This window comes from Pelodiscus sinensis, chromosome 10 (genome assembly GCF_052426305.1).
Source record: "Pelodiscus sinensis isolate ZL-2025 chromosome 10, ASM5242630v1, whole genome shotgun sequence".
NCBI classification, from domain to species: Eukaryota; Metazoa; Chordata; order Testudines; family Trionychidae; genus Pelodiscus; species Pelodiscus sinensis.
Genome location: NC_143061.1, coordinates 6,814,918 through 6,837,811, shown reverse-complemented (window position 1 = coordinate 6,837,811; position 22,894 = coordinate 6,814,918). Strand labels below are relative to the sequence as shown.

Here is a 22,894-nt window from a genome sequence, read left to right as displayed (position 1 = left end):
GGGGGGGGTTGCTGGCCATGGGGGGGATGGAAGATGCTGGCCATGGGGGGGGGGAGGTTGCTGGCCATGGGGGGGGGTGGGAGATGCTGGCCATGGGGGGGGATGGAACATGCTGGCCATGGGGGGGGGTTGCTGGCCATGGGGGGGGGATGGGAGATGCTGGCCATGGGGGGGGGGGGGGTTGCTGGCCATGGGGCGGGGGGGGGATGGAAGATGCTGGCCATGGGGGGGGGGTTGCTGGCCATGGGGGGGATGGAAGATGCTGGCCATGGGGGGAAGGGGTGGAAGATGCTGGCCATGGGGGGGGGGGGTGGGGGGGGGGTTGCTGGCCATGGGGGGGGGTTGGGGGGGGGGGATGGAAGATGCTGGCCATGGGGGGGGTTGCTGGCCATTGGGGGGGGATGGAAGATGCTGGCCATGGGGGGGGGGGTTGCTGGCCATGGGGGGGGTTGCTGGCCATGGGGGGGGGATGGAAGATGCTGGCCATGGGGGGGGTTGCTGGCCATGGGGGGGGTTGCTGGCCATGGGGGGGGGATGGAAGATGCTGGCCATGGGGGGGGATGGAAGGGGCTGCCCAGGAGGGGGAGGCGGGGAAGGGGCTGATGGGACTGAGAGGCCCCGGGGTCACGTGGCGGGTGGGAGATCGGCGCTGCGACGCCACGTGCCTGGGGGCTGAACCCCGCGGGGCACGAGCCCTTCACGCGGGCTAACCCCGCCCACCGCGCCACGCTCAAGATGGCGGCCCGGCCACCCGCGGCTGTGACGCCCTGCGTGGTCTCGCGAGAACGGCCCCCGCGTCCATGGCGCCGGGCGGAAACCCGCGCCCGCGCTGCCAGGTTCCGTGCCCGGAAGTGGCGGAAGGTGGCTGTCGCGGAGCGGAAGTTCCCCGGAGAGACGGGCGGAGGCGGCGAGCGAGGATGAACAACAAATTCGACGCGTGAGTCTGAGGCGCCCCCCCCCCCTCCCGAGCTGCGGCCCGACTGACCGGCCCGGCGCCGCGGTCCCCCTCCCCCCCCCCGCTCGCGGGAGGCTCGGGCCCCGAGACGCGATGAGTCACCGGGACGCGCGGGGGGGGGGCCCGGCTCCCTCTGGCCGGGGAGCGGGTCCGGGAGCGGCGGGCAGGCGGCTCGGGGCGCTGCTGGGCCTTGTCTCGAGTGACCCCCCCCCCGGCCAAGGCCGCTCTGCGCCCGTTCCCAGCCCCCCCACGAGCCTTTCCCCAGGCCCCACGTGACTCTGTCACCCCCCCCCCCCTCCGGGGCGGATCAGCGCTCTGGGACGAGGCCAGCAGCCCGCGCCAGGCGCGTGTCGGGTCGGAGGCTCGCTCCGGTGTTTGCCCCGCTGCCGGCCTCGGGAGCGTTGGGAGGCCGGTTCCGTGCAAGATCCGCCTTGGGGTTCGACTCGCTCACGCCCTGCGGGCCGGAAAAGTCACCTCCTGGAGAGCTGTAGTGAAGGCTCGGGATGCAAAGGGTTAACCGGTTACCCGGTGAGCATCAGCCTGACTGGTAAGCTTACCTACTAACTGGCTAATTGGGGTCCAGCCAGAGCAGCGCTGCCTGTGGCGCAGCATAGCAGGCCTCCTTCTCCCCCTGACTCACAGCGTCATGGCGCAGGCAGGGGGCTGCTCCAGGATTAACCGGCTAGACGTAGTCTTTAACTGGTTAACCCACAGTTTACATCGCTAGTTATGCTGCCCCGATCCCCAGAGTAGATACCACTAAGTTGACAGAAAAATTCTTTTATTAACCTGAAGGAGTAGATTTATTCCAGTGATTGGAAAAAACACTTTCTATTGCTGCAGTAAGTATCTATAGAGCCTGGCCTGGATACCTAATTTGTATCTGCAGCTGCGAAAATGATCTGTAGATATTTGCATCCACCTCTGTGGATATAAAGTGGGTGTCCACAGATTTGCAGGGCTCTAAGTATCTATGCAGCAAAGCTGCAGGTGTGCCACTGTAGAATTTGTGGTGTATACATACCTTTAGAAACTCAGGTAGTCCTGTGGCACCTTAGAGACTAACAAAAATATATAGACTCATGAGCTCTTGCGATGAAGTGGGTTTTACCCATGAAAGCTCATGAGTCTTTATATTTTTGTTAGTCTCTAAAGTGCCACAGCACTATTCATTGCTTTTAAATTTACAGATTAACACAGCTATCCTTCTGAGACTTGAGGAACTTGGCCTCTTTTCCCTTCTTTAGCTGATTGCTGTCAGTATTAGTTGGTGAATAGGCCCCTTAGTGATGTGTATGTTATAAATATCTTTGCTTAGTTCCCTGTTAAGAGTTGATGCTTAAGTTTGGGGTGCCTGTAGGCCAAGTGGTCTGAGACAGGTGTAGGGCATGTAGGCTTTCTCGTGTGTAAGAATCTGTCGTCAGTAGACTTCCAACATAGACTCCTTTCTGCCAGTGGTTTGTGTCTTGGAGGAGGGGTCAAGTAATGTAAGTCTGATTTTGTAGGATGGCACCTCAGCCAGGAGCCATAAAGCTCATTCTTTGTCCCTTGCCTTTGTTAGTTTGAAAGATGATGATAGTGGGGACCATGACCAGAACGAAGAGAACAGCACACAGAAAGATGGTGAGAAGGAGAAAAATGATCGTGACAAATCCCAGAGTAGCACCAAGAGGAAGGTGAGTTCTTGACATCTCCTGCCATAATCAAGGGACAATTTTAGGCTTGAAATTCTGGCATCTGCTTGTGGTCAATGTGTCTCAGTGTATGGAGTATATCTAGGAATACTGTCCTGGCTTAGTGCTGTGATAGCATTGTGATGGGGAGCCATGTTAAATAGACTTTGAGTTACCTGAACATGAGCCAAGCTGAAGTATTTTCTCTGCTAGTGCAGCCAGAACTCTTTGCATAGCAAATTGTGGTCCATATGGAGATGGAAAGCAAAGCTGGACTCTTCCCCAGACAGCTTTTTGGAAAGTCTTGGTGTGGGGGAGCTTCCCATCGCTTTCCCACATCAGCCGTGGGCTTTTTAAATGGTCTGCGTTTCTTTGCTGCCAGGGACTAAAGAGAATTTAATGCAGAGTTAATGCTCCTCAATCGTCAGGAGGACTTTCTATTGAGAGACGTTCCTCTTGGGAGTAAGCAGCAGCATCGTTAGCGCACCTAGTCCTACCAGATTGGGGAACAAATGTGCTAGGGCTGTCTAATATTCGATATGAAATCTAGTCAGTTGCTGTCAAACTAATGGCCTGTGTCAAGCTATTAACGTGAGATGAGATTTTTCTAGGAAAATGAGGTACACCGTTCATCTTACATTGGGAGCGTCTAATGGTGTGGGCTTCTAATGCTATGAATGTCACTTGTTCAGTCTTCCCTGGAGAGACATGTGAGAGGATAAATGAGCTTCTCTGTTCCCCAGGCTGTTGTCCCAGGGCCGGCTGAGCACCCCCTGCAGTATAATTATACGTTCTGGTACTCCAGACGAACACCTGGGAGACCCACCAGCTCTCAGAGCTACGAACAGAACATCAAACAGATTGGCACTTTTGCCTCGGTGAGTACACTCCAGTTGTTCCATTTTAGTGACCAAACATAGGGCAGGTTCTGGGAGTAGACTTTTCTCTGTGGTTATATACCTTTCACAAAACATAAAGGAAAACAGTTCATCTGCTGTGGCCAGAGTGTTGGCTTCTGATTCACCTACAATAGATGACACCCTAAAAGAGACCAGGAAGCAGCATTGCCTGCCTTGTTCTAGGGGTGGGGCCTTCACTGATGGTAGCAGTGGAAACAGAACTCCCTCAGCTTGAAAGTAATGGCATGTAAGAAGCATTTCCATTCCTCCTTATGTCTGGCAATAGATACTCACCTGCCAAGTCCTGAGCCTGACTTGTGTAAGGGAGGAAGTGATTTTCCCTATACAGGCAGTCCCCGGGTTACATGGATCCGACTTACATCGGATCCCTACTTACAAACGGGGTGAGGCAACCCCGCACTAGCTGCTTCCTCCCAGCAGACTAGGGAGACGCAAAGCTAGCGCCCCCCCCCCCCCCCCAGCAGACCAGGGAGACGTGGAGCGGCTTTTCTCAGCAGACACCTCAGCTTGAGAATAAAGGACTGAGGGAAGTGAGGTGTGGAAGAATAAAACTGAGCTCTGGAGAAATGTTTGGCTAGAGTTTCCCCTACAATATGTACCAGTTCCGACTTACATACAAATTCAACTTAAGAACAAACCTACAGTCCCATGGCTGTAATTCAGCCTACTGATCTTTTCCCACTGATGTGTGCATCATAAATCAAAAGCTTTTCTGTCCATTGCTTCTGGGAGTAATGTTGTAAATTCCTATCTACATGCATCCCCTTCATGAATAATATACGTGGCGCAGACGTTTGTCTGTTCTATCCGTGTAAATAGCAGAGGGCCTTGTATCTCTTGATGAAGTGCTTCCTTTCCTCTCCATGGTGGTGAGGACTGAAAACCCAAGTTTGGTAGCAGTGGCCTTCTCAAATACTCTGGTAAAGCAAGGAGAAGTGGGAAACACATGTAGAAATCACTGCCAAATCTTGCAGAAACAAATGCAATGTCACCGTCCAGGCAAGTTACCCTAAATTCAAACCCGGCCACTGTGTTCACTTTTGAATATTTTCAGAAATTGTTCAGCATGATGTGGAGCACAGAGGGAACATGATAGATCAATTTGTTGTTCCATGAATTTTCCCAAGGTCCCTGTCAGCGTGTTAATCCTGTCTGCTTTGGAACTCTGTACTGGACCATTTGAAATGTTAAAATATCCTGTTCCTTTCACACAACTTTGGAGGCAGGTTGTTAAAAAGAGAACAGTCTATTAGTCTACACATATTTAATGTATGGAGGTGTCATGTGTGCCTGTCCAGACATCTGGGTGATACTATTCCTCAGAAATGGGGACAGGGTTGGGCAGAAATTTGGTCATGAGTTGACCCCTCTGATTCATCAGTTTCTCTTCCACAAGTGAATTGTGCTTATCTGCTCTCCCAGCTGTAGTGAAAAGAAACAGACCCAAACTAGAGCCCTGCAAATCCTTGGGTATCTGCATCCATAGATGTCAGTGCAGATATCTGCGGTTCATTTTTGTGGCTAGAGATGTGGATACAAATTTTGAATCCGCTCAGGGCTCTAGCCTGAACAGAGAGGAACCAGCATGACTGTTATGTATGTGGTGAGACTGGCAGTAGCTGTCCAACAAAACAACCTACACACGCATTGGCATGTTTTTAAAAAGGAACTGTAAAGAACTTGGTAAAACAAAAAAGCAGTCATGCAGCACTTTAAAGACTAACAAAATAGTTTATAAAGCTCATCACCTAATAAACTATTTTGTTAGTCTTTACAAAATGCTATATGACTGCTTTTTTGTCTTACCAAGATCAGACTAACACGGCTACCGCTTTGTGAAGAACTTGTGAATCTTTTGCTTAACTACAATCAAGAGCAAGGACAAACTTATTGAAACACCAGCATGGCCTGGAAATGCCCCACTTTCATGTGGGATAGGAGATTTTTATCTTCAGGAGAAGACTTGTTTACAAGAGGATAGCTGATTTCTGATTTCAAGGGGAAGGGAGAAAAGGTTTAAGGAAAAGCATCATTTTGAATGCAAGCCTCGTAAGTTTGGCCAAATATCACTAGGCATTTGCAAATACAGAATTAGCCACTAGAGGGCACAGGAAACTAATGTCTTCACCATACTGTAATGACAGACCATATTCAACAAGATTTTCTCCCCTCATTTCTTGGGTCCATAATAAGTTCAGCTCTTGAAAGGTATTTTTTCCCCTGAAAGATAAGTACAGAAGCTTGGAGTATAATTCCTGAGGTTAAATTGGTGGCCGTACTATCAGGCTTTCTCCTAATCATTGCGGCATTGCTCTTGTTCAACTCGTTTGGCAGCCCTTCCAAAACTGTTGTTTACTTCCTTATTGGACAGACTCCTGTAAAATGTGCAATTTTTTTGTATGAAAATGAATCCATCCTTCTATAATAACAAGTTCTGATCATGCACCATTGTACCAAATTGGAGAGATATACTATTGAATTCAGTGGTTCCAGGGGCTGGCCCTATGCGCTGATTTAGGCAACCGTATGAATGTGCATTTTCAAAGGTGGTTTAAGTTCCTAAACCAGCACCAGGATGTGTATATTGTCCTGTAAGCACCTACGGTCAAACTCCAATCATTCCTTGGTTGAAGGCTCTGGTGGGGAGTAGTTTCAGGAGTTCCCGCTGTCATAGAGAGGAAGGCTGTGCCGTACTAATGAGGCTCTGTGTTGCATGGAGAGAGCGGCCGGTAGCTTACCCCTCTGCTGAGATGCTTTCAACCATTGGTGGCTGCAAATTGAGGTGCTTGAATGGGACTTGGCATCTCATGGTACTGTCCTCCACAGCAGCCTCCGTTCCACTTGGGTTTTCCTTACATAGACTTCCCTGAATTATTTTGTATGACTGCTGCTCTGCTGTAACCTCTCCCAGAAACACCTGCACGAGCCCTTTTAATCCCACCGTTCTGTTTCTGAATGTCTGTAAGGACCGCGGCCTTCCGTGCAGTCTGTCAGGGAAGCGGCGCTGAGCAGCGCCACCGTAGGGAGAGAGACTCAAGCCGGATGGGGAGGGTATACATCTGCCCCCGAAGCCTGAGTCCTGCCTTTGTGGTGCCCCCCTTCTAAAGTGTCGGAAGCCTTATTGGATGACTTGTCTGACTGCCTGGCACATGTGGCGTTACAGGTGGAGCAGTTCTGGAGGTTTTACAGTCACATGGTGCGTCCTGGGGACCTGACAGGCCATAGCGACTTCCATCTCTTCAAAGAGGGAATCAAACCCATGTGGGAGGTGAGTTGATGCTTGGGTGTCTGCCTTGGATTATTAGCGGGTCTGTCCTGGCAGAGCAGTTGCTGCAGTGACTGGTCTCCTAGCGTGAAATGTCAAGCCAGGCTGTCATTCCAGCTGCGGTTACACTTGTCCTCCTGTAGAGCCCTTTCTCTTGTACTGACACAACTAATGAGAGGCTTGCCCTGCCTGCATGTTTGGGAGCAATTCAAGCTACTGCTGTCCCTGAGACGGAGGAAAATTGCCTTGAGCGATCAGTTGCCTGCATGCAAGACAACAGATTCCAGAGAGACTCCAGAAGTTGTGGCCCAAGGGAATTTGGCTAAGTTATTGTCTGCTGTTTTGTGACACATGCACCTTGTTTGGGCTGATTCTGTTGACTGCAGCTTGAATGAAGGAGTCCGTCTTCTCTCCTTGTGTGTAAGGAAGAAGCAAGTGTCTGTGGCAGCGTAGGCACTGGGACTAAACAGTCATGATAAACACAGAATCTGGGGGCGGGCAGGGAGGCATAGATCGGATTTCCTGTCTTCCTTTTTTTTGGAATTCGGCTTGTTTCTGGGCAGTAGCCAGATAGCAGTTCTGCATGGCAGTTGCCACACCAGGCTGCTTTTCCCTCTCACTTGCCCACCTGCCCCTCACGATGCCCAGAACCATTTGCTGTATGAGGATTTTATGTTTAGCTATGGAGCATGTAACTGGCCTGCTCTGCCTTGAAGAAATGATTTCTGAGCCCACTGGGCAATTAGGATATGCCCTGAGGCGTGGGATTTATAGCTCATGTTGCTACAGATGCTGTTCTAATATAAATGTCGAATCCCTTTTGCACTCTCCGTAAGGTAGACACTTTGAGAAAATGTTGCAGCAGAAGGTTCCACAGATGTCAACCCTTTAAAAAGCATTTCTTCTGATCCACCTTAAAATGTTTCTTTTCATTTCGGGTACCTGCGTTGCGCATGTGTTGAGAGGGCAGTGACCAGGATGTTGGAAGCGTCAAGTTTAATGTTCTTGGCTGTTTACTATGCTGGGAAATCGAGCCGCTTATCTGACAAAGGGAGATTCAACTGCTGAGCTGGGCAGCCACATGGTAGCGTATGTCAAGGGCGACGCAGGTTCTCAGGGCTGTGGTGGGGAGAAGTGCTTCTCCCCCTAGCCTCAGGGCAGCCTGCATCCCAAACCCCTCAGCCCCAAGCCCCCTTCTGCACTCTGAATCCCTCATTCCTGGCCCCACTCCCTCCCCATAAACTCCAACCCTCTGTCCCAGACCTGAATCTCCTCCCATGCCCTCAACCCCTCATCCCTGGCCCTATTCTAGAGCCCTCATCCCCACATTCTGCAACCCTCTGCCCCAGCTCTGAGCCCCTTCCTGCACTCCAAACCTGTCAGCCCCACCCCCTGCCATGCATCTAGGCATGTTAAATATTGTTTAATTTGAATAGTCAGTTAACCTTATGAACTCATATAGGTTGTTCAACTGTTCTGTAGTCCCCAGTGCGCTCCAGCCTCACTCCCGAGAAGCCCCCTGCCACTCTGTGCTGCTGCCTCTGTATCGGAGGCAGCAGTACAGGGTGCCAGGTGGGTGCTGGTCCACGAGGGGAGCCGGTTTAAAAACCAGTTTCCTTCACAGACCAGCTGCCTGTCACCCTGCACTGCTGCCTCTGATATAGAGGCAGCAGTGTGGGGTGGCAGCAGCCCCTGTCCAGGGTAAGGGTCTGGACTCCCAGACCTGGCGCAAGCCAGGACTGAGCTGGGCTGCTTGCCAGCCTGCTAAAAAATTTACTGGTAAGGTGGGGTGGATGTGCCTAGTCTATAGCATTAACTGATAAGCTTTTGCTTATCGGTTAATGGACTACACTATTACATCCCTATATGCATCACCTCAATTGGTGCACATAACAAAATTCATTCCACACGTTCATGGGGAAAATTAGAGGGAGCATTGCTACTGGCTAAACTGAGGTGCACTCAACCTGAAAGAAATCTTTCCATAACCCATAACTACAAGGCCCAGTCCCGCCACTCCAACCACTGTTCTTCTGGCCCTGAAAACCTCCTAAGTCTCTTCTGATTGTCCTCAGCAATCACATCTGCTCCTTTTGCTTCCTTGCCTGCCGTAGTCAGTGTGGAAAGGTCTTCGCGGGGTTAAACTAAACTCCCTGCTAAGAACTGAATCCCAAACAGCTTATCTCTAAAGGGGAACGTTCTGTTCTCCCAGTCCTGAACATTTTCTCGAAAGGTAGTCTGTTCCTGTCAGTAATTTGCCACGTTCCTGGGCTTTGGGCAGATTGTGTTCCTTCTTGCATGTAACCGTTCTTACCTTCTGCGCTGAAATCTTCAGCCTGCCTGTGCGATGGCAGCAATAGTTATCAGGGCTAGGTCTATAACGTCTCCAATCTTACGGCGGCTCATTGCAGTTCTGTATTTTCCTCAGTTCTTGGAACGTGATTTTTTTTCTCTGCAGTTTTTCCTTTGCCTTTAATTAGCCTAAACCTCCCAATGATGTAGTTAGGTATTATCCCCGTTTTACAGCTGGGAAAGCTGAATCGCAGATTAGAGGTGACCTGCCGAAATCTAGAGGGGGAATCTGTGCTGGAGATTAGAAGAATTCAAGAATTCCTAGCCCCAAGTTCCACCTGCAGTCCACCAGATCATAGTGAAACCATGTGTCACACTGTCCTAATTCAGAGTCAAGCAGAGCTCAAGTATTCCATGAATAGCGGGAAGATCTGTGAAATCTCTGGGGAGAGTCCTTGTTTTAACTGCTGCTTGGCATTCAGGATTCCCTTGTCATGTCTCCTCCCTCAGTAGCCTGGGTAGACGGGATAAAGTTTTAGCATTGACCTTGTTTCATTCTGTTCCTCGTGGTCCTACTTGATGTTTGCTCATTTGTGAGGCTGCTGCAAAATAGCTGGAACAAAATGAGTCGCTTTCTTCCCCCCTTTTCCCAGGACGATGCCAACAAAAACGGTGGCAAATGGATTATCCGCCTGCGCAAGGGCTTAGCATCCCGCTGCTGGGAGAATCTCATTCTGGCCATGTTGGGAGAACAGTTCATGGTGGGGGAAGAAATCTGTGGGGCAGTTGTCTCAGTCCGGTTCCAGGTAAGCTGCCCCTCGCACTGTTCAAGGGGTGGAATCTGTCGGGGGGGGGGGTCATCTCTGTCCAGGTCTGTGTGAACTTCCCAGCGGATCATCCGATGTGGTTTTGCAGGGGTGCACCAACTTCTATCTGTTTACCCTCCTTGTTGTTGTTGTGTAGGAGGATATTATCTCCATATGGAACAAGACGGCTAGCGACCAGGCGACGACCGCTCGGATACGGGACACCTTACGCCGAGTGCTTAACTTACCTCCAAACACCATCATGGAATACAAAACGCACACCGACAGCATCAAGTACGTGCAGGGGCGGGGAGGGAGCGCTGCCCCTTGCGCGTGCATCTGGCCAGTTTCGGTAGGATCCAGGTGCAGGGAAAAGCCATCTCATGCACTAATGCTTTGGAGCTGTTCGCCACTAATGGTATTGTAAGCCACAGCTGTCACATCGTGACCTCACAAAGCCAAAAGTCTGCCCATTGCCACGCTGCTGTTGGGGGTATATGAACTTAAAGCTCTCAGCTGGCCTGTAGCCCGCAATCCTTTGAATGAGTAGGAATTCTGGAGAATAGAAAACAAAAGCTAGCTGGGATTTATAGAATCTTTAAATTCATAACCATTCTCGATAAAGCCCCATGTAAATTTACAGCGCTGTGCAACTCATTTCTAGTCTTCATAAATCATTACATGAAATTGTCTCAACCCAGGGTAATAGAGGCTTTTTAATATGACTTGAGGATTGTGCTGCATAGAGAGGACAGTTGTATTTTAACCAAGCCCATTTTAATTTGCCGTGCTAGGCTATTTGGCGTGACTTTTATGACTCAAAGTGTCAGAGTCCCTGCATATGTGGGCACTAGTCATAAGTAAATAACATTAAACCCTTTCCACTGACGTGTATTATAAACCAGACGTAAATTAGGTTGTGTGGGTTAGGCTGAGAACATTTCAAAGTTTACCTACACACAGAGAGATTCAGAACAGCAAAAATTCCGTGGCGTGGAGGGTTTTCTAGTCCTGCTCGTAAGCAGGGGCCAAGCATGTGTGACTTTTTCCCCCAGGCTAATCCTGTTTCCATGGCTAAAATATCCCAAGTCTTGGCAACCCATCTGTCCAATATAAAATCCACAGAACAGTGGTGTCACGATGAGTGGTCATCTCAGCCTCGTTCTTAGTGGACAAGCATCTACATCATAAGCTGTGGGTCTCCTAGTCAAAGTACATATTGTTTGTGTTTATGCCAAAGAAACTTGCCTTGTCAGCATATTTCTTTGCCAAAGACCCTCTCCTTCTCAGAGGACTTCTGGCATAGTGGGGTGGACGTGGGGATATTTTCCATTAACCTAACCCTGTTCCTGATTCTGAAAAATCTGACTTGTTTTGTTGGCTGGCTCTCTCATGCGACACCTGTCTCCTGTGCCTGCTCACGTTAATTGCTTGTGGGGAGCAGAATTTCTGTGGTGCTCCTTTCATTACAGGATCTCAGCAGGCCCCTGCAGACCCACTGTTGGCTGTGTCATGTGTGACCTTTGTTGGGCAGTGGCGCAGACTGAGAGCTAAGGTTGTGGGGTTCTCTGTGGGTGACGGGGCTGTAGAATTTCCTCTCTGTCCCCTCTCTTCTCCCTACCTTCCTCCAGGGCTCTGTACAGAAAGCCCCAGCTGTGAGCCAGCATTCCTGCTAAAGGCTGGCTTTTCTGTCTTGGTGAGGGTGAGAGGTATACCAAGGGATGTAGCCATGCCAGCCTTTCCCCAGAGGCTGAATGCTCCTTCCACAGCATTCCTACCCTTTGCTGCCCTAGGAATGCTTTGCATTGGCCCTCGGGGGCTGGACTCTGCCCCCTTTGCTTATGGCCCCTTCTCTGTGGATAGCATCACTTGCATTGTGTTCTGCTGACATGCAGTCCAGGATGCCAGTGTCTGGGAATAACAGGTGTGTGAGGAATGCATTCACCGCACCAGGGTGGATGTCCACGAGCTCATGTTACAGTGAGGAATGGTTCGTAAAAGGCGCTACATTGGCTTGTCTCCTGCTCGCTTTGAGGCAATTAATGCGGACTCACCCAGAGGAGAACAAAAACTGATTGCCATTAGCTAGCTAAGTCTGCTGCCGTGTGGTCCCAGATCTCCCTTCCGCTATGTTAATCCAAAGTAGGCCTCACTGCTTCCACCAGAGTCACTGAGAGCAGCATCTGGCCCGTTGTGTTTGGCTTCCATGCCACTTGCATTAATGTGTAGTTGCTGCTCACCCCCAGTGTAATGGTTGTGGTTGTAAACTCTGCGGGGGGTGCAGTCTTTGACCGCTCTGTTAGTGGGTCACGGCACTGGCTGCAGTCTGACCGTATCTGGAGTAGCTGGTTTGCGTTAGCAGAGCCCTTTGGCTAATAAAAATCTCCTGCAAACCTGCTGTCGTCCTCCAGGAAGTCTCACGCCATGACCTGCCCTGTCTGTCAAGCCCTGTCGAAATACGTGGCTACACTCCTCTTGTGCTGCACCTGTAGCATCTGATGGATGGCTCGAGGGGCTTTCTAGCCAGCACTCTAGTCTCCCACGCCGGGGCTCTGCTTTGTGAAGAGGAGAGGGCCTCCTTTCCAAATGGTTTCTGGCAGTCTTGTTTGTACAGGCTGCGTCGCTCCACCGAGCTCGGCTCATTGGCACTGCGGCTCTGGGGGAGTGGGCTTAGAGAGAAGGTGGGCATTTCTCAAAGCTTTGACTCTCTCTCGTGTGTGTGTGTGTGGGGGGGGGGGGCATTGCTCTTTCTTAGGCTTTGATATGTGGCAAATGCACATCTCCCTGTGGTTTCTGGGCCCTGTGGTGTGGGATTCAGATATCTTGCATGTGATATTAAATGGACACGGTAAGCTTAGTTTATACACCCCATTTCTCCAGGCTCTGAGGTGAGGTGCCCTGCTGGGGCTGCCAGGTATCTGTTGTGCCCCTGTCATTCACAAGGCTTCTTCTGCGTGCCGTTCTTCCAGGGCTCTGGGGACAGCAATGGAACTGACACGGTTTGAGCTTGATAAGTGGATCTGTCAGAGCCGTTAATAGAATCATAGAGCTGGACGAGATCTCAGGAGGTCATCAAGTCCAGCCTCCTGCCCAAGGCAGGACCCATCCCAACTTACCCAACACAGGAATACCCCACGGCTGCAGTAGCCAGTTCTCCCGTTTTCCTGGGTCCCTTCATTCTGCTTATGATTTTGACAAATGTCCTAACTCCCAGCAAGTAGCAGGTTCCATTCCTTAGAAGCACTAGACCAGTCCCTTGCAGCATTGTGCAAGTCCAGGGAACCTGCCGTACCATAGCCAGCAGTGCCGGTCTCTTTTGAATTGCATCTGGCTTTTCAGTAGCTGTCTTGCTTTCAGGGATGGGGGAGCAAGTATCTTGCTGTTCCCCCAGAGACCTTCTTGTTAGCTATTGTTCTGCAGAACCCCCTCACTTCTCATGCTGGGCAAGTCGAGGGAAATTCTGTTCTGCCTCTCCAACTATGCCCATCCCTTCTACCACAAGGGTTTTCTGGCTCCAGCCCAGGTGTGATCTCCAGCCCATTCGCCCTGCGCCTGGGAAGAAAAGCGGAATATCGACAACAGCGCCCTTTGCAAGGCATTTCCTGGCTTTTGAACACCGCACCCTTCCTGGTCCCTTGTTAAAATGGAGGCTGCGCCGTTTTTCCAGGGAGGGATGGACTGGCCCCCAGCACAGCAGCATCTGGCTTAAACCCCTGCACATATTGACACCGGTCGCCTGTGGACCTGGAGCTTGTTGGGTCCGTGGTGCACTTGGGGAGAACTGGCTACTGCAGCCATGGGACATTCCTGTGCTGGGTAAGCAGGTTGCCTTCCCGGCTCACTGTGGCTTTCCCCGTGTCGCCCCTTCCTTCGTCCCAGCTCTCGTGCCGCGTGTGGGGCGGCTACTCCCACCAGCGTTCAGTCAGCAGCCAGGGCAGCGCACGAGTGATGCCTCCCGAGAGAGAGGGACATATTCCGCGAGTGGCAGCCTGGCAGACTCCGGAAATAGTGGAGTGAGAGCGACTCTGTGGATTGTCTTGTCAGAGCTTTAAGCCGGGTGGCTTTTCTGAAAGCAAAACCCCTGTGATTTGTAGGTGGCTGCTGCTGCAGTGGGAGCTGAGCTGAGTATAAAACTCTCCCTTCCCCGCCCCGTCTGCACAGATAAATAATGGGACTAGGAGAGTAAATTGGAAGAATGGCTGATCTGATTAGAGCTGGCATCAGGTCTGTTTCGCTGCAGACATGGGGAGAAAATGAAGGTCTGAGGCCAGCCAGACGGCGAGCAGGTACAGGAGGGAGAGCAGTGAGCGTCGAGAAATGAATTCGGGAGAGCTCCCCAGGACCCACACGGAGGGAGCTAGTTCGCAGCACCTCCGGAGATGGCTGGAAAGTGAAACCCGCCCCAGAGTTTTGCCCTGTTTGGCGGGAAATCCTAGCCCCCTCTCTGCTTCTACGGGCAAGTGAGACAGCAAGGCTGTGGGATTAGTGTTGGGGGAGGGGGCGTCCCCTTTGCCGCCACATCAGAGCGCAGCTAATTCTACAGCTCGCTTGCCCCACTGGGATGCCCATTTCCATCTGCTCCCAATTTCTCCAGAGCACACTGGGAAATGAAATTGCTTAACGCTGCAGCCGCTCCTGCGATTGTCTCTTTACACTGCGCGGAATGTGACCTACCCCCAGGGCCTTTAATTTCTAGCCCTGTTCAGACCATTATGCAGCTGCGTCGGTGGAAGGGACCCCGTAGAAATCCTGACGTGACTGACATGTGGCTTAGTCTGGTCACCTGCCCGGATGTATGGAATGCTCTGTGCTTATTCCGTCGGGCTGAGGAACGGAGCAGCAGATGGTCCGGCGCTCCAGATTGCTTCTTTTTCTCTTGAGTCCCTGCAGCAGTGGCTCCATGCAGTTATCACTCCATCCTGCGATGCCAGCCAGTAGAGTCTGCAATTGCAAGATCACTTTCTAAACGCGGGGTTTTGAAATGGTGGTAATGCCTCGAGGGTCGCTTGTGCAGGAGGGATGGGAATGAGTGACTGGTAGGGGACGGAGTAGCTGCAGCTCCGTGGGCCCCACCGCAGGCAGGGGCTGCTCTGACCGGCTGCAGCAGCCCCTGTCCATGGTGGGCTTAGCAAGGGTTGTGGCAGGCAGGCAGGGGGAGGCTGCTCCAGGCCCGCAGGGTTGACACGTATCCCCCTTGCTTCCCCCCGGGCGATTCTGACAGGTTCCCGTCTCGCGGTGGGTTGCCTTTGCGATCGGAAAAGTGACTAAAGTGGAGCTATTTCCTATTTCTTCCCCGTGAGCCCAGCTCAAACACACTTATTTCAAAAAATGATTCTGTCCCTGCTTGCTAGGGCTGCAGATGTCACCCAAGATCTGAAAAATCCAATTCTGGTCTAACTAGTTTACAGGAACAAGCATCCTTTGAAGATGTGAGGTCTGTCCCTGCCTCTGCTACACACTTCCCAGTGGACCTCGAGCACCTCGTGTGATTTCATTGCTTCCATTTCACCACCAGTAAAAATGGCGGTAACCCCAAATGTTAGGGATAAGTTCGTTTAATGGAGACCATGATGAGGGGGCATAAAAGTGCCTGTAAATAAAAATAACCTCCCACCGTGGCAGCGTTTGCCCCCGGCCCTGCCGTAGGTCATAAAGATTTGGCAAGCACAATTCAACTGACACCTTGATGCACGACACAGAGTAGACGGCATCTCGCTCTGCCCCTGCTGCAGAGGTGTTTCAGGGCGAACAAAGGTGCGGGTATCAGTAAAGTCAGCGGATCTCGCCCCTGTTAATAGTGTATACTGAGTACGGCGTGTGACCACTCACAGACCTTGGCCTGAGGAGTTCAAAGTCTGAGCCGGCCTCGGGGGGTCGCAGTGCGGCGTGGATGCTGTCGTCAAAGTGCCTTGGGATTTGCTGATGTCAAGGGGGCGGCGGGTGCTAGGTTCACAGGGGTAAGACGCGTGTTCCCAAGCATAAGGGGATATTGTGGAGCGACGGCAGAGACAGAGCAGCTGGAAAGGTCTGTGGGGTGGAAACCTCCAGGATGGGAGGTGAGGGAAGGCTGATGGGGCGAGCGGGGTGGGGGGCGCTCCTGAGGCAGTTCTGCTGTGTAAGAAGGGCCCGTTTTTGTCACTTTACCTACGCTCTGAATTCAGATGATCTAATAGTTGTGGATTCTGCAGTTCCCGGTGTTCCGCTCAGCCCAGCCCGTCTCTGGAAGATCCCCAGGGTGCGTAGTCCTGAAGGACAGTGCTCCCTGAGTGTACGTGAGGAGGGAAGATTTCAGGGGCTTAGGAGATTCTTGTCTCTTTCCATGCTGTTGCCCTCCTTGTGATAAGCCCTTAGCACAGGGGCCTCCCGAGCCGCAGCTGCTAGGCCTGTCCATGTAGAGCTTTGAATCGGGTGCAAACCTCCACTCGAGGCGGCTCCGTTCCACAATCACTCGCTTTTGGCTTTGGACGGAAAGGAGCAGCTGACCCCCACCCAGCCGGCTAATGGGCTGCCCCGTCCAGGCCACACTGACCCTTTGGCAGCACTGCCCCTCGCGTCTCCTTTGGTCAGGAGGCTTCGGACCAACGTGTGGACTCTAGTTGTGCTCGCTGCACGTCAGGCAGCGATGTCTCTCCTACACCGTCCTCTCAGGCGGTCGCCCGTGCTGACAAAGGGCACGCTGGGAGTCAGCAGCTCCCAGGCAAGGGCAAAGAAAACGGATAGAAAACAAGTCAGCTTTAGACAACCGCCTCCTAAGGAAGTGCTGCCCTGGCTAGTGCGTCCATGCTGCCCTGAGACACCCGTGGGGGCGGCGCTGTAAAATTGCAATATAGACACTTGGGCTGCAGCCCGGGATCTGAGCCCCTTTGAGGGGGTGGGTTGCAGAGTCCAAACGCCTGTGCTGCTGCTGTTAGCTCCATAACCCGAGGTAGCTGACGTGGTTCTGAGTCCTGGTGCTGAGGGTTTGTTACTGCTGTGTAGACCTACCCAAAACAGCAACCTCCAGAGAGGCCGCAGGCTGAATGGGGCACGGAAGCTAATTTCCTCTCTCCCCCTAGAAGCATGGTTTCTCTCTCTCGGACCTGAGTTGCTTTGACAGGTGATCTTGTTACTCCTGCCCTACGAGGTCCAAGCGAGGACCTTAGCCTCCAGGGCTGTTAACCCTTCACCAGTGCTGAGGCTGTTTTCAGAGGAGGGATCTATCCATGTAACTTTCAGAGCGGGGAGAGGTTTTTTAGGAGAGATCAATCTTGTAAACTTCTAGAGGAGAGGAATGTTGTGACGCATTTCTTGTATTGGACCACATCCCCCAGGTGAAATTGACTAGTAAGGGGGAAACTCATGTTGCTGTCAAACTCGGCCAGAAAAGTATCTGGGACGAACACTGGCTTGTTAGCCCTGGTCTTGCTTTGGACAGTGCTTTTACCAGGCAAGAGCAATTGCAAATGCACCCACACAACTTTATTGCTGAAATGCTGATGGGTGTCTAGCGCTATACGACACTGTGATGGCCGTTACTGGCCCCAAGAACTGACAGCCTGGCTTTTAGGTGCAGATCATATAAATGCATTGGGAGCCCCCCGTTGTGTGGTGATGAAAACACACAGTGTGCTGTGTTATCTGAACTCTCTTGTCCAATACTGTGGGGAAGAGGACATTGAACGGTCATAAACCCACCGCAGAGTAAGTGAACTCGTAGGCCACTGGTAAATGCGTGGCTTTAGGTCTGAAAATTAGTACTAGAGGCAGAATCGTGGCATGGAATCAGATTTTACAAGCGAAATTGGTTGCTTCTAATTTCCCTGTGCCTGCATTGGGTTGTTTGGCTGTGAGACACAGCACGCGTTGTAGCAATAAGCTCAATAGTCAGGAGCAATGAGATAGAGAGCTCCCTGATGGGTCTGTTCTCCGGTAATAGTTCTGCTCGTGTTCACCCCAGCATCTTTTCCCTGGGAAACCCTTGAGTCTGCTGTCTCTGTAAAACAGACAGTAATTTTTCAGTCTGCTAACTTTGTCCCTAACAGATTCTCCGCCAGGGAATGGAGCGACAGGCCTATCCCTGTAACTTATCTCAAAACATTTTCATTGCGAATAGCTGTCGTTTTTTAGCGAGGCGCCATTAGCCGGGCAGGCTTATGATAGGAAATGAGGCTCATTCTCTAATAACAATTGAAATCTGCAGCCTGGTCAAAGAATGATCTGATTACTAAGCCATATGGCATGAAAAGCAGTGTGTTTTCTGCTAGGCGGTTGAAGAAGCCAGCCACTGACTAAAGCCAGTCAGGGTACATGATGATCCTCCAGAAATACACAGCCCTGTGTTATTTGATGAAGAATAGGAAATGGCTATTAAAAACTGGTCGAGGGTCCTGTCTTATATCTGGTGGATATTCACATGCTATGATGTCACTGGCAGCCAATCAGAAAGCTTCGTGTCTGTGCAGAACATTAAAGCTGCCCCGTGCTGTCAGATGTCTGGCTGTGTTTTAAGGATGCTGCTGTCCCCTAGGGCCAGTTGAGAATGTTGCCTTGCTCACCAAATAGCCTTTCAAAGCCCACCGAATGTCTCTGTGCTCGTTAAACGTTAAGAACCCATTGATCTGAAGTGCTGTTTGTTTTTTTGTTTTTTTCCCTCTGGCTTACCAGGGCCTGGGAGGAGTTTCATGGCCTGGTGAACAGCAGTGGTCGCTGATCGAACGCTCCCCCTCTCTCTGTCACGCCCAGGGTAGGGCCTCATCTTTCTTCTTACCTGACTTGACGGCATACCTCTCAGCCGTGCCTGCTTCCTGTGGGACGGCACTCCTGGATAGCTCATGGCTTGGTGTCAGTCCCGTCACCGTGGGCCGCCGTGCCAACGTCCAAACTAGGCTTTGAATCCAAAGGCACTAATAGTCTCACCCTGGGAAAAGCGACTCGCTTGGCATTTCCTGCCGTGATGCTGTCAGCCATTCAGCTAATGCATCCCCAGTTCACAAGGCGGCCGTGTCCAGACCCAGGGCCCAGGAGGCTGAGAGGTATGGCTTCAGCTTGTTTATATTGTCTAGAGCTGGCTGTTAGGAAACGGCGTTCTAATCAGAAACGAAGCGCATACGTGTAATACGCATTGGTAATGGCGTTTCCATCTCGGTAGGCAAGTCCTTGCTCTGGATGGAGGGCCTGGGCAAAATAGCTAGACTGTGTCAAGAAAGGCTAGTGAGAGTAGAGCTCCCACGGGCCTCCGTGAACGGCAGCCCTGCGCAGGTAAAATAGCTAGGTCCAGTTGTCTCTCAGATGGCCAAGATCTTTTCCATGCCCTGGTCCACTTCTGTGATTGTGGGTGTCTCACTGGTGAGGGGGCAGAGTGCTGACTAGTGACTAGACCTGTCTTCTGTTGTCATGATGCTGGAGACCAGCAGGGTTGCTGTCCAGAAGTCCCTCCTCTTGCAGTGTAGCCCAGCCTGGTGCCCAGTAACGTGCCCGAAGGGGATGCGTCGCAAGCGCCTGCATCCCACCAGGCTGCGTCTGTGATAGTCGCAGCTCAGACCGGCTTCCGGTGTTCGTTGGCAATCATCACACTGCCACTGTTTCTCCGTGGCTTTGTCCAAACACTGCTTAGAGAAACCCTGTGGCCTTGGGCCAACCCGAAGGGCGTTGTCGTCCCTCCCTCGCAGGACTGGCGGTTGGGAAGGGTTAATGAGATGATGCTTGTGAAGTGCTGCATAAGCACTTGCTAATGTTTTATTATTAGAAAGACATTCACATGACCTTGCAGAAGAAAAAGCTGCCAGCTCAGGTTGTGAATTACCCGCCTTAGAAGACAGTATATGTGCCAAGTGCATTTGAGTATGTGGGGCATGTTGATTTCACTTTCTTAATTGTATCGAGTTGCCTACCCTGGACAAAGAGAGTCGGCAAGAACCAATATAGGATAGTCCACAGAGAAACACGTCAGGCCCCATATAATAATGGGGTGTGATGAAAGAAATCGCAATGGCAGTACTCTACCCAAACCCCCACCGAGTAAGCACGAACCTAAGAGTCCCACAGAGACCTGCTTTTGAGGTAAATTCTTAGCCATCCGTGTCTTGGCAGGGGCTAGGATGCAGCAGGGGAGACCATGGGAAATTGTCTGGTGGTAAATTAACTCTGAATTCAAGAAGAGTTTAGACACCTGTTCCCAAATGGCCATGCAGCCCCATTCTGTCAGTAGTGCACTCAGGAGTAGAACCGTTAGTACCGTTCTGAGAGTGACATCCAAGCGTGAGTCCAGGTAATAGCAGGGAAATGTACTTAATGCCCCAAATACCGGGAGGGCATGCAGCATGCAGTCCCCTTTAAACATACTCCTTGCTGGTTGCCCACAGACACACCAGCCTGCCCCTCGGGGATATCCCAGCATGCACCACGCTCAGCCACTGCAAGGCTTGCTAGAATTCAGAGGGTTAAGAAACCTCTCCCAGTCCGATAGCAGACGTGCCAGCAGGCCTTCCTGGGAGCCACGCGTGCCTTGGCGTCGCCGTGCTCTGGTCTGGTGCCTGACATTCTGAATGCCCCTGTTCCCTGCGGGCATTCAAGAAATCCTGCCTAGAGTCGTCCAGTTACAGACCCTGCCTCCCCAACAGGTGTCCCTCCCTTCCATCAACCTCTCTCCTGGCTGAAAAGACCCTTTCGAAACCTGCAATCACGACTTGTCCATCACATCAGTCCCGCGCTAGCAGCCGCCTGTGTCACTGCTGCCGGAGGCTGGCAGAAGGCACCGACGCAGAGGCTAATGAGGCAGCTCATGTTACCAATGTAATGTTGTCCTGTGCCTTCCGAATAGACACGGGTCTCGTGGCTAGTACCACGGTAGGGGCAGCAGCTGGACTGGGACTAGTCACACACGTATTGGCAGTGGGCTCTCCCCCTCCATGTTTGAACTCAGAACTTCCTGGTCAAGGTACAGGATTTTGAAGGCAGGGCAATTTGGCGCCTAACCTTCAGTCCCTTTACCAAGAGACTGTGGGTTACAGGCTGAAGGCAAGAGAGTTCAAATGAGCCGGTGGCATTAGAGCCAAGAGCACAGATGCTAAACAAAATGACCTGCCATTTGTTTGGGGGCAGAACAGGTGTGTGTCTGTCTGTGTCTGTAATGAGCCAACTTAGTCCAGTCCTGAAACCTACAAGTCTAATGCCCCCATTACTGGCAAGTAATGTCCTGTCCGTTTCTAAATGGCTAAGGATGGAACCAAGAGTCCCTTCTCCATCTCGGCGTGCTAGTGAGCGGTAGCAGCTTGGAAGAAGGCAGATGCTGGTTGGATAGACTGGCTGTTCACTGGTGGTGACCTGGGAGGTGAACAGGAATCAGGCAGGCTGTTGCTCGTTGTCCCCAAGATGGTGGGGCAGATCAGGCTCTGTCTGCGTCTGGGGCCACGTGCTTACCTGCATTTAACCTCTCCTCTCCCCCTCTCTTCCAGGGATAATTCGAGTTTTCGAAACACAAAAATCACATTGTGAGAACAAGGCGGACGGGAAACTCCTCTCGGTGTGAAGCCTCCGAGGGGTCTCCAGCCGGGCCCTGCCACTTCTGGAGGGCTGCGCAGGCTGGATTGACAGCGCCGCCCTTTTGCGCTCAGCCCCGGAGGAAGGATTTTGTTTGTGCCCCTTTGTGTTGGTGACTAATAAGAGGCCGGCCTGGCCTCACTGCTCTTTTCAGGGCCAGGGCTGGAGGCCGGCTTTTCAGGTATCAGGTGCCCTCCCCGTACCTCCTTCAGCACTTTCTTTCCATTCCCTGAGCAGAGGGTTTTGGGATCCCGTGCTCTTGTGCTGAGGGGTACCAGTATTAAGGCATCTCTGCGGCCAGGAGAGAGCCCATTGGTTTGCAAATGCCCCCTTTTCGCTCTGCCAATAAATTATTGGGTCTCTGTTTCTTTCAGCCTCTCTGGTTCGGTTTGTGTAAGAATAGCTAGGGTGTGGAGAGTCTAGCGCGGCCTTTCCTCCTCTGCCTGTTCACCCCAGAGAGGCCAGCCGGGCTGCCTCCAGGCCCACGCACCACACAGGAACCGTCCCAACAGAGGGTCGGCTTTGCAGTCTGCTCCCGACTCGTTCGAGAGGGCCTTGTGCAGCCCTGGCGTAACCCCCGGGTTTCATCGCAGGCACAGAACTCAGCCCAAGGCATTGACCTGTAGATTGGTCAGCTTTAAAAATGCCCGGGCCTGCGTTCCTGCCTCCTTGGAGGACTCTTGCCGGCGCTCCTGTGCCACCATCAGCCTGTCAATTAGCTGTCCCGTAAATGGAGGGGCTTCACAGGTTTAATGGCCTCCGTTCTGGTGATCCTGCAGGCTGTGACAGGCGGAAAGGTCAAATGTGGTGACGTTTACTCTGTCAGTGTGGCTGGGATTAGGGGAAAGCCCCATCTCCTGGCAGCCAATGCGATGGGTCCCTTGCTCTGTCTCTGGGAGCAATCCAGCCTGGAGCTGTCCCGGCCAGAGCGCGGTTAGCTGGGGAGCGTGCATCCGTCTGAGAGCAGGCTGCTAGGAAGCGTGAAGAAGGCTCTAAAGCGGTGTTTCTCAACCTTTTTTTTAATAAAGTACCCCTTTTTCCAAAAAAATTCATAAGTACCCCCAGTACCTACAGTTTTCAGACACATTTTTTTTTCCTGCCATTGCAACACATTTGTTTAAACAACTTAATCATAGCTGGGCGGGCGATTAAATTTTGGGGTGTAAAAACTACAAAAATAATAAAATGCTGTAAAACTTAAAACAAAAATTCAAGTTTTCTCCAAATTTCAGGTGTTGATGTACCCCCTCCCCTCCACTTCTGGCTTCTCTCCAGTACCCCTAAGGGGACTTGAACCACTGGTTGAGAAACACTGTGCTAGGGGATATAGGGCTAGGCACAGCTGTGTCCCTAGCATTGGCCCAGTGCGGTTGCTCGCTGAGAACACACCCTGACTCCACAGCTACAGCGGGAATGAAGTCTTTCTTTTGCCTAGTGCTGTTGCCACCCCCAGTGCTGCTCCTTCA

General features: G+C 51.9%; 1 protein-coding gene across 3 annotated transcripts; it reads left to right on the top strand.

Moving 5' to 3' along the window:
• The first annotated feature begins 783 nt into the window (after window positions 1-783).
• On the top strand, window positions 784-21,796 carry EIF4E2 (eukaryotic translation initiation factor 4E family member 2). 3 transcript variants are annotated; one of them, XM_075938142.2, is made up of 8 exons: window positions 784-937; window positions 2,517-2,631; window positions 3,372-3,506; window positions 6,712-6,816; window positions 9,759-9,911; window positions 10,069-10,205; window positions 18,555-18,633; window positions 21,344-21,796. In XM_075938142.2, exons 1-7 carry the CDS (start codon window positions 801-803, stop codon window positions 18,598-18,600), a joined length of 828 nt encoding a protein of 275 aa, XP_075794257.2. In that variant the 5' UTR covers window positions 784-800; the 3' UTR covers window positions 18,601-18,633; window positions 21,344-21,796. The 3 variants fall into 3 exon arrangements, with proteins under 3 accessions (XP_075794257.2, XP_075794258.2, XP_089636847.1); XM_089780721.1 differs by lacking the exon at window positions 784-937 and adding an exon at window positions 1,444-1,502; XM_075938143.2 differs by lacking the exon at window positions 18,555-18,633 and having other exon boundaries at window positions 785-937.
• The last annotated feature ends 1,098 nt before the right edge of the window (window positions 21,797-22,894 follow it).

What these genes read in the sequence shown, in the direction of transcription:
- EIF4E2 (XM_075938142.2), top strand. Translation starts at nt 801, where the DNA reads ATGGCGCCGGGCGGAAACCCGCGCCCGCGCTGCCAGGTTCCGTGCCCG. An exon ending in AGATTGGCACTTTTGCCTCG is followed by an intron (nt 3,507 to 6,711) that starts GTGAGTACACTC and finishes GTGGCGTTACAG; the next exon opens with GTGGAGCAGTTCTGGAGGTT. An exon ending in ACGCACACCGACAGCATCAA is followed by an intron (nt 10,206 to 18,554) that starts GTACGTGCAGGG and finishes CTGGCTTACCAG; the next exon opens with GGCCTGGGAGGAGTTTCATG.